Source organism: Benincasa hispida, chromosome 1, assembly GCF_009727055.1.
Source record: "Benincasa hispida cultivar B227 chromosome 1, ASM972705v1, whole genome shotgun sequence".
Classification (NCBI taxonomy): domain Eukaryota; kingdom Viridiplantae; phylum Streptophyta; class Magnoliopsida; order Cucurbitales; family Cucurbitaceae; genus Benincasa; species Benincasa hispida.
The window spans coordinates 55101874-55113584 of NC_052349.1; the positions used below are offsets into that span (position 1 = coordinate 55101874).

The following is an 11711-nucleotide window of genomic DNA, read 5'->3' on the forward strand; positions in this document are numbered from 1 at the left end:
CTTTTAAAAAATTATTGATTTGCAATGGATAGCATTTTAGGAGCAATAACTAAGTGTATAAAAACATTTTAAGAGAATTACAAATATAGCAAAACTTATTAGTGATAGAGTCTCTATTGTTGATAGACTCCCGTTAGTGATAGATTCTGAGGGCTTATCTAAATATTTTTTTTGTTAAATTTACAAATTCTTTTACGTTATGATATATTTGCAAATACTTTAATCCTCATTAGTATATTTGCAACAGTCCCATAGGTTAGGATAACAATAAAATCAGAGAGGGAGTAAAAGAGAGAGATAATAGACCTCATCTTTTGATAAACCACCAGAATTGTCAACGTTTTTGGAAAGTTCTCCATTTGCATATTCCATCATCAGAACCAAATGGGTTCTGGTTATAGTAACCTGCAAATCTTATAACAACGTTCATCTTTCGTTTCCTATGTTTCTTAATCTAAAATTTGCAGCAGTAAAAAGAAATCTACCTCCTTGAAACAAACGATATCTGGATGCGGAAAAAATACATGGTTTTTAATCTCTCTTGCCACATTCGAATACATCTGTCAATACCAATAAAGCATGAGAAACACAAAATGAGAGAAGTTAATGGAGAAGCAGAATTAACCTGAGGACCACGTTCAATGAACTTCATGGCAACAAGTTCTTTGGTCTGTTTGTTCCTCATAAGTTTAGTAACGCAAAAATTTCCCGAATCCAAATCCTTCACAAATTCGTACTTCTCCATTTCAACGAACAAATCTATAGCAATCAAGGATTGAAGCACAGAGTTCGGAGATCAGATCTGAAGTTTTGGGAATAAGCTCACAGGGCCTTTTTCTTTTTCGTTTAATATAATATGGGAACCGTGTTTGTGTTGGGATTTTTTTATTAATTTCTTTTTAATATGTTTCCCATGGGGTTATTTGGTCAACTCTTACGAGTTGGATTTTTTAATCCATTCAGCATTTTAGAAAAGGCTGAGTTTGAAATCATTTCTGTTCAGAATTTAGATTTTCGTTCGGATTTTTTATATAAAAAACTAATGATTTAAGATTTTTATGACATCTATATCAATTATAGGTTAGAATTTATTATACATGTTATGCATGTATGTTACGGATGATCTTCAATCGATCGGTCGGTATTGATTTTGGATTATGATCATCAACATTTCAGTTGCTGTTAGTTGGTATTCATTGGTTTTGATGAAGTTTGTAACATTGAGGGACGGATTGCTCAATCGGATTGGTAAACTTTTTGGGTTTTGATGACTCAACGGACTAGTTGAAGAAAAATGAAGTAGAGTCCACAAGTAAGTAAAATTTTAAAAAGTAGACCGTAAAACTAAAAGGGAAGAGAAGAAAAAAAAAACCGGATTTTTTTTTTTTAAAAAAAAACAAAGAATAGAAAATGCGAAGAAATAAAAGAAAATAGAAAGAGAGAGAATGAACTCAAAAAGAATAGAAGAAATATGAAAAAGGTAAAATAATGCAAAAAGGAAATAATTGAAAATAATATATTTTTTTAAAAAAATAGATAATGATTTACTTATAAAGTGAAAATTACGGGTGGTTTTTAACACAACCTATTGATGTTACTGACTTTCTAAATTTAAATTAATAAGTATTAATAATTATACGAAATTAGGAGATAAGCCTAAAACCAAAAATTACAAATAAAATTGATATCAAATAAAATATAAGACTATAAAAATAGGTCAAACTACCCTAAATTATTCGGTAATGTATAATGAGTGACAATAGAGAAATAAATTATAGCTTAGACATCTGCGAATCATTAGCTTCTTTCACCTTCTTATCATACTCCTCCTCCTCATCATCATCTTCTTCTTCCTCCTCCTCCTCTTTTGTCCCCCTCTGATGAGCTTGATGTTTGCTGATGATGAGGGCAAGTTTCTAGCCTCTGCCACAATCTTCATCATTTCTTCTACACTCTGAAGAGAGTTGGTTGGGTTATCCTTCTGATAATAGATGGCTTGGGCTAGTTCCCGTAGTTTTCTTAGCAAGTTCTTTAAGAACCATGGGTGATTATTGATCTCTTTTAGTGAAATTTTCCGACGTATTTATGTGGAGAGTATAAGAATTTGATTAATCAAAAGCGATATAATCCAACATCTTAATGAAGATAAAAATTTGAAAGAAATGAACATTTGGCTTCACTTCACCATTTTATAAATCTTTGAAATAAATGGTATGTGAAAGAAGGTTATCTAACACATAATACACTACGTGTCATAAGTATTGTTACAACAAAAACACAAACAAGACAACAAAAAGACAAAACATGAGGTTTCTTAAACCAGTTTGATGTAATACCACCTACGACTAGAGGGGAGAGTACTTGAGAAAGAAAAATTCACTTAAATAAAGTCAAGCGTTCACAACAATATACTTATCTCTGCAAGTAACTGTAAGTAAGTTAAATTCGAAAAGCCTAATGTAGTGGGAATATTTAGGCTCCTTATAACTGTATGAATCCTTTCCACATTAACTCCCCTTAAGTGTGAGACTCCTTCTCAGCAAGTGTTGGAAAGAAATTTTGGAGGTTGGAGGAAATTTGAAGAGAGAATTGAGAAAGAGGCTACTTGTGTTATTGAACACTTTTAATTTTTTTGGCTTGATACAAATGTTAAGACATACCTCTTATTTATATTAGTTGGCTCCCCTAAATCTATGGCCAGGGTTTTGCCAATACATTCATGATCTAATGGTTACAAATGTTTATTCTCTACAATTACTTATTTTTCTCATATTTTCTATAGAATCCTACTAATATTTCCTATATGTAAGTTCTCTAGAATATTCTAATGTTTGATATTTCTAGAACTTGGGCTTTTGTTTCGGCTAGACCTATACTTTCAACCCAAAATCAAGTTTACATTTTAACACCCCCTCTTAAACTGTTGGGTTTTACGTCCTAAAACTCGTGGATTGTAAACAATAAACTTGTTCGGAAATTCAGTATAGTAGTTATTTAATATATGAATTTCTTATTTCATTTTAGAAATAAATCCAATGAATTAAAAGACCCATGACTATTATACGAGTACTTGAACTTTATGTGGAGACAGAAAAGCAGATCAGGTTCAAGTAAATAGTCAAAATGATCTATAGTATATGAATAAGGTTAGGTGCTTTATTTCGGTAACTCCATCAGATGCGGCCCATTCTATAGTTGTTACAAGGAGTTGTAAAGTGCTACAAACGAAGTGATCCTAATGAAGGAAATCAGAAGCGAGATTTCCATCAGCAGCGGAACAAGATTATTCCATATTACAATCATAAATGAACAATACATTTACAGTCAACTTCAAACAAGTAGTTATGCAAATCATACATAAATTACAGCATGAAAAATACAAATGCACAAAGAACAAACCGTACGAACAGTCGAAGAAGCGTCTCCACGCTCTGTTATGCAATCGCTCGAACAACAGCAACCTTGAATGCTCGATCTACACGACCGCAACACCGCAACGAACACAGCACGAACACTTCACGCTCATCCTCAACGATCGCCTCGGCCACGAACTCCTCAGCGACACGAACGGCCTCCACAGTACCATGAACGACCTCCAGAAAACCTCGACGATGTCGAGTTGAGTCTGACACCACCAACAAGGCAACCTTGTATTCTCGATGTGAGAATCCAGAGGTTGGGCTCTGTTCGGACTTGGTATGAGACAGACGAAGGAGAAAACGCCGATCTCGTACATGACTGGGCAAGTGGGAGATGGCGGAGACCTATCGTATAGGTCAATGTCCAATCGTTTAGATAAAGCTAAGTGATCTTCTAGCAAAAGCTATGCAATCATTTAGCTCATCGTTTAGCTCGGTCTGTTGCCTACAAACTCTACAAGATCATTTACTTTGGGCAAGCGATCGTCTAATAAAGCTATGCGATCGTTTAGTAAATACTGCACAATCGTTTAGCTCGCCACTTCACGATTGTTTAGCTCACCCAGTCGTCGTTTTGTAAATCCATATTTACTTCACTCCGTAAGTTTCTTTTCTCGAGTGAGAGAAAACTTAAAACCTTTTCAATCGTTTAAAAAACCTTTCTTTTCAAAATAGGAAAACCAAGTTCCTTTTAAACTCAAGGTTACCATGAAACCAATAACCATCCACTAATTTGGTTATTAAAGAAAAAGAATTAATTATCTAATAATTAATATTATTATAAATATAAATGATCACCAACTTATCATACTATATTTATAACCTATAGTTTTAATATNACCAACTTATCATACTATATTTATAACCTATAGTTTTAATATTTTATCTCATGAAACATATAAACCATAGTTCTTTTTCTATTCCATGGTACTTAATGTAAATCTCATTTACATCAATCCTCCACTAGATGTATCTCATACATCATACCGATTATATCATATATAATCAAAATATCTTTTGTCAATTTGAATATTTCAAGTCAACACTAAGAACTGCTCCTCAACCGAATCCATTGAGCTACCAAGGGGACCTCATGGACTTGTAGCTCGAAGCTCTAACAGTACGTGAATAACTGACTAAACTCTTTAGTCACTGGCGCTGTATTTTATGAAGTAAAATTATGGATGATATACGATGGTGAAATTGTGGTGATGAAATGCATTGATGGAAATGCGTTGAGCACTCAAGTTTTCTCAGTGGAATCCAAGTGTAAATTCCACTAAGTTTCCTGGTAAGTCCAAGGTCGAACTCAGGGACTTGGGAAAACAGATTGCAGTGGTAATTTTTCAAAAATCTTTGTGGTGACAAAATGAATCAATAATTGTTGGGAATGTTGATTGCGGTGATAAAAATAAATAAATGCGGCGGAGTTTGAAAAGAGTTGATAAAACGGAAGATGCGATGAGTATGCGGTGAACGTGTTGAGAAAAGTTTCGGCTAACACTTCCTAGGATGCATTCATGCTATGCGATCATGCAGCATGCATACAACAGTAAACCACCTCTCGGTGCGAATACCATGGCTTCTAAGGCTATAACGCAAGCGATATATGCGATAAGTCTACAGGGTCTACACATAAACCTCTATTTCTATTTTTGCAATGACAAAATGACATCCACACAAATATGCAACCACATAATATCATTCCCATCTCTAGGATGCATGCGATGCAGGTTGACAAACAGAGCTTATCTCTAAGTCCCTATCTCTTTTTTATGCAGTTCTAATCTCGCTCTCTCGAGTCTAGATTCTAACCTAGCTCTCTCGAGTCATTAGGTTCTTTCTTTAGACTCTCTCTCAAGTAGCTCTAAAGGGGTGTTGGGCACAACATAAAACAAAACAATCGCATGCATTGAAGATCCTAAGTCATGTTAGCTTAGTTCTTCTCAACTCATTCGACTAGTTTAGCTACTCATGTGTACTAAGAGAGTGAACAGATATAGAATAAGAACTTCCATTGTATAAATATAACGATGAAGTACAAAATAACAATACAAGGATAGAATAAAGAGCCTGGTAGCAATATCTTGCTTCCTAGGCTTTTACACTATCTTTCTACCGGTGTTCAAAAGATAATCTCGCTCTCGCGAGAGTCGGCCCGCTCTCCGCTTCTACGCATCAAGGATCTCTCTCGAGTTGCCCTGAGCGATCTCCGACGTCTTTTCTTTTCTCGTGCTCTGCCTTAAAATAAAAAGGAAAAACTATGGACAAAGGTGTGCTAAGCTAACTGATGAATTGTCTAACTCGTGAACTGGTGAACTCGTTAACCCCTTTTCTGAAGGATGCCTCTGGTATTTATAGAGCTTGGGGGTGAAGACAACTTCTCTCTTATGATGGATGGGATGACTTTAATTCCCTGACTGATGTACCGAATATTTGTCACCGAAAAGCTGAATGTACTTGTTATCGTTAGTGGCTGTTAACTTAATTCGAATTTAACCGTCATCAGCTTTTTGTCCCATCGCGATTAATTATGCCTCTCTCCCAGATGTGCCCACCAAGTTGCGCTGACCAGGTTGCGACAATCCTTCTTGAGCAAATATTACGAACACAATTACCACAAAGCCTTGCGGTATTGCTGCACTTGACCAATGATTTCCTATGATCGCAATTTCCGCCTTGTGTTAACGCATATTCTGCATAAGAACACAAAAATCAACTGTTTCTATTGGATGACCACATGCGACCGCAATATTATGAATTTGATGCTTTTTGGACGCAGTTTAACATATTTTATCAACGCAAACCAGCATTGTTTAAGAACTTAGTACTATGATAATGTACATTTCTGCCCGTTATCACACCCCCAAATTTAAACAATGCATGTTCTCAAGCATCAGCTAAAGACTTCCTTTAGCAAGTCAACTGTAATGTTCTTTTCCTAAATTGCTGAAGGATACTTCGTTCAAATCCTATATACCAAAGTTTCCTTAAGTCTTATTCAAGTCTCCTCTTAGAATATTTCTAAGACCTAGGGACCACAAGCTTAACCTTCAACAAGACTTTACTAACTTCCGAGACATCGCATGATTTATTTCGAAGAGAATTTTTTTTTTCACTGGGCTGTCAAATGTTTTTATCCTTGCATATTTCTTGACATTGTTATTTTTTTCTGACCTTGCGCTGATCCAAGTGCCTTGCCTTCGTTTTGGCTTGCCTCCACGTGTGTCATGCGGATATCCAACTACGAGCAATGCACTCTTCCTCAGACTAAACTCATACCTACTTGGTAGCAGAGTTGCGGTCATTTATTTATGCATTGATCCTGGTGACTTACTTTCGTTTTGGCTTGCCCCCACGTGTGTCATACGGACATCCAACTACGGGTAAGTGCCCTTCACAACTTAACTCTTATCAACATGGGTTTCCCTACTTCGTTGACAGTGGAGTTGTTATTCTAAAAATTTTCCTCCTCTTTTTATTTTTTATTTTTATTCTTTTTATTTTTTTTTTATAGAAGATAGCAAGGTTGAAAATAAACACCTCACCCTCAAATTTAAAATGCGACAATGTCCTCATTGCCAAAAGATTGAAATAAGCCATGTGATGTTCTTAGAAAGCTCGTAAAGAGAGTTTGAAAGAAAGCCAACAAACCCCTAACTTCTAGAAATATTTCATGAGGTGACTATCTTAAAGTTAAGTTGACTCTAGCATATATGAAAGAAATAGAAGCATATTTTTCATCATTGAAATCATAATTGGCAAAGAGACAACATGTGGTAACTCACTAAATTTATCAATATTAAATGATTGCGGTAATCAAAGAGGATGTGATGATAAAACTTTTAAAATTAAAATGCGATGCGATGGTGCAAAATTTGAAAAAAAAAGTGAAGGAAGAATACAACCCCCAAATTTGCGTCGTCGCTCGCATTATGTATTGACGCATCATTCTTTGTGGCGATCTATCTTCTTTGGATTGCGGTGATGGAATAAGATGAGTTGCTTCTTCGTGAAACACCTCCGCAATCCTATGCCTTGATCGTTGCACTAAAAACAATGAGAGTGTCAAATAATTTTAAACAAAACAAAATTCTTTTACCGCAATCATTCAGCACGATCGCCATTTTTTTTAAGAATATAGAGAACGATGCTGGTAACAAAAAGGTAATTGCGATAATAGATAATGAAATGATAAAAGTTCATGAAGTATTTGATGTAGGAAAAGGATATTCAAAAGGATTGCGTCCCTGATGAGGTTGAATTATCTTGTAACTCAGGGATTGCTTATTCCAGGTTGGTCTTTTCACGTCCATGGTGGCTTTTCTCTCTTTTCTTTGTCTTCTGGGATATTGACTGCCTTAATCCGAAGCTTTTCCCTATGAATGCTCATTATAATTTCCCCCTTACGCACATTAATTTGAGCGCGACCGGTCGAAAGGAATGGTTGTTCCAATATGATGGGTGCATCTTCGTCTTCTTTATAATCCAAAATGAGGAAGTCTACCGGTAGGAGGAATTTATTGATTGAAATTGCGGCATTTTCAACTCTCCTTCAGGGTGTATCTGAGATCTGTTCGCGAGTAGGAGAGTTTTCTTTGTGGGCGTGAGTGCACCGACATTCAATTGTTTGAAGATTGATAGCGGCATTATGTCTATACTTGCCCCAAGATCACATGGTTCTTGGCCACTATAGACCCCTCCGATGGAGCATTGTATCGTGCAAGATTTCTGGGTCGCCCATTTTTGGTGGGATCATAACATTTTGCATTGCGGCCACTATTGCGATATATTCTTCATCATTTTGTTGCTCTTTCAATCCTTTCGGAGTTGCTGGTAGTTGGTCTTCTTCTGTCTCAAGATCTAGAGGCTTAAGGGTGGACGTAACTTCAGGGCCTATTTCCTTAGGCTTTTCCGGACTATAAGTCAACGGATCTTCGGTTGTCACCGCATTCAAGTTGGTCGCAATGGGTTCTTCCCCTACTTCCGCAGTCATGTTGTCACTTAGCAAGGATATTGCTAAGCATTGTTCCTTTCCGGTAACCACAACATTGCAAGGGAGCTCAGTTGAGCTCGACGACGCTCTTTGCAGTTTATTTTTCAGCTCGCCCGCAATTTTTCCATTTGAATTTCAAGATTTCTAATGGATATAGCTTGATTCTGAAGAACTGGTTCGTTTTTCTCAATGTATTGCTTCAACAATCTTTCTAAGGACGAGGATTGCAGTGGTTGCGAACTGCTAGGTTTGCTTACACTGGACCGTTTGTTTGCGGGAAAAATTCGTGTGGCCCTCTTTTTTATGCCACAGGTTGAAAGCTTTGTTGTTGATTTTTCCACGCAAAATTTGGGTGGTTTCGCCACCCGGGGTTATATGTATCGGAATAGGGATTATTTCTCATGAAGCATACCGACTGCTGGTTTGTTGGGTATTCTTCCATCAAATGAGCATCTCCACAAATGACACAACATGCGATTGTTTGAGAAATTGCACTGACCTGCCCTTTCTTCGCTCTCATATTATTAATTGCGATGCCTTGTATCAAACTCATCATTGCAGTCATTTGATTTTGCAGGGATGTGATGGCCCCATTGTTTGCATCATTGTCATTAATTCTTAATCTTTGATCGCTTTCTCTCTAAACCTCGTGATTTTTGGAAATACGATCAAGTATACTCTTTGCCTCCTCATATGTTTTGTCGAGCAGACCACTAGCGGCTACCGCATTGGCAGCGGTCTTTGAAGAGGGATTCAGTCCTTGGTAAAAGATCTCCATCTGCAGGCAGTCTGGTAAGCCATTATGTGGACAGTCTCTTACCAGTTGCTTGAACCTCACCCAGGCATCGCTGAGCGATTCGTCATCTTCTTGTTCAAAATTTGTTATTAATTTCCTTCGTCGAGCATTTTCGGTTGGTGGGAAATATTTCTTCATAAACTTCTCGACGACTTATTCCCATGAAGTTATCTCTCCCAGTTCGAGAGCATATGCCCCCATTTTCTTGCCTGATCACACAAGGAGAATGGGAACAGAGTGAGTCGAACTTCCTCGATTGAGATATTCGAGAACACAAAAGTGATGCAGATTCTATGAAGCTTCGGAGGTGAGCGTGCGGGTCTTCGCCACGCCTTCCTCCAAACTGCCCAGTAGCTTGGAGCATCTGCAACATTACCGGCTTCATTTCAAACCTTGATCCATCTAACACCAGCCTCATGATTCTTGGGGAGAAATCATAGAGGTTAGGCGACGCATAGTCCCAAAATGGGTCTATTGTGTTCATTAGCCAAAAGGATGGGGTTGGCCATTATATTGTTCGCGTTTGCGGGCCTTGCGTCCGGTTGTTCTACCATTCTTGGTGTTCTCTCTTGTTGTTGGCGGTTGTCTCTTAGTCTTCTTCTGAATGTCCTCTCAATCTCCGGGTTGTAATTCGCCAGAGATTGAGAGTCTGCAAAGAAATCAGAAAAATTACCGTTAGCACACTATTTTGACGAAGTCCCCAACAATGGCGCTTTATTTTATGAAGTAAAATTATGGATGAAATGCGATGGTGAAATTGCGGTGATGAAATGCGTTGATGGAAATGCGTTGACCACTCAAGATTTCTCAGTGGAATCCAAGTGTAAATTCCACTGAGTTTCCTGATAAGTCCAGGGTCGAACACAGGGACTTGGGAAAACAGATTGCGGTGGTAATTTTTCGGAAAACTTTGCAGTGACCAAATGAATCAATAATTGTTGGGAATGTTGATTGCGGTGATAAAAATAAATAAATGCGACGGAGTTTGAAAAGAGTTGATAAAACGAAAGATGCGATGAGTATGCGGTGAACGAGTTGAGAAAAATTTCGGCTAACACTTCCTAGGATGCGTTCATGCTATGCAATCATGCAACATGCATACAACAACAAACCACCTCTCGGTGCGAATACCACGGCTTCTAAGGCTAGAACGCAAACGATATATGCGATAAGTCTACAGGGTCTACACATAAACCTCTATCTCTATTTATGCGATGACAAAATGAATCCACACAAATATGTGACCACATAATATTATTCCCATCTTTTGGTGGGTGTTTTTTCTTATGTTGTATGAAAATGATGAATTGATATGTTTTTTCTGAGTTTTGGCATTGTTTTCTCTTCAGTTATGTTCTACTTCTTGTTATTAATTCTTGTTTGATGGGCCTTAATGAGTGTTTAAGTGTCTGTAATTAGTTCGGAGTCATTAGAGTTGGAATTAGGTTGTAATTGAAGAAAGAAGTGAACAAGGTCGAGCAGCAGGAACTGGATTTTCAGCCACTGTCCAATACTCGATGCTCGATGCTCCAAAACTTGATGCACGATGTCATACTTAATGAGCAACTCGATGGTATTTAGTGAAATACTCAATGCACGATGCCATACTTGATGGTACTCGATGCTCATACTCGATGGTATTTTATGAAATACTCGATGTATATTACCATACTCGATGGTACTCGATACTCATACTCGATGGTATTTAGTGAAATACTCAATACACGATGGTACTCGAGGCATACTTGATGATCAATGGCATACTCGATGCTTGATGGTACTTGATGGTTTTTGCCTAGTGCTAGTATTTAGTGAAATACTCGATGCATGATGGTGCTTGATGGCATACTCGATGCTTGATGGCATACTCGATGTTTGATGGTACTCGATGGTTTTTGCCTGATGCTGGTATTTAGTGAAATACTCGATGCATGATTGAGCTTGAGGGAATACTCGATGCTTTATGGCATACTTGATGCTTGATGGTACTCTATGATTTTTGTCCAGTTCAACACAATTTTGAGCATTGTGGTTTGAGAAGTTCGGGTCTTGTTCAAGGCGAATCGGGCATTCTAGTAGTGTTTTACAGTCGGTTTTTGCTGATTTTTGTAATAATTTGACCTTTGCTTGCTTGAAAACGCCAAAACTAAATCCATATCAGTTTGTGTTTAATTATTTATGCATGTGATGTATTTTATAATTAAATAAATCTTGTAGGTGCATAAAGTATGCCATGTAGATTTAAAATCCCACTACAGGAAGCATGTTACATGCATTGAAAGTATGTTATAAGGTGTTTTAATATATAGTATGCATGTATAGGGTTTCAAATGTTTTAATACAAATGTTATATTAAATGTTGAATGCCTTTGATGTATGTTATGGATCTTAGCATGTCTAAAATTTTGTAAGTTGTTATAAAATTGGGTTAGACATTTAAAATCCATAACAAAGATAAGTTGCATGCTCACATAAGTTAATCACCTGTTTTAGTAGTTAA

At 37.0% G+C, this 11711-nt stretch overlaps 1 protein-coding gene across 1 annotated transcript; it reads right to left on the reverse strand.

Annotated features, from left to right (window-relative positions):
- Positions 1–273: 273 nt before the first annotated feature.
- On the reverse strand, positions 274–745 carry LOC120078036 (serine/threonine-protein kinase SAPK7-like). Its single transcript, XM_039032221.1, has 3 exons — positions 626–745; positions 486–560; positions 274–405 (listed from the first exon to the last, which is right to left on the reverse strand). Exons 1-3 carry the CDS (start codon positions 743–745, stop codon positions 274–276), a joined length of 327 nt encoding a protein of 108 aa, XP_038888149.1.
- Positions 746–11711: the final 10966 nt, after the last annotated feature.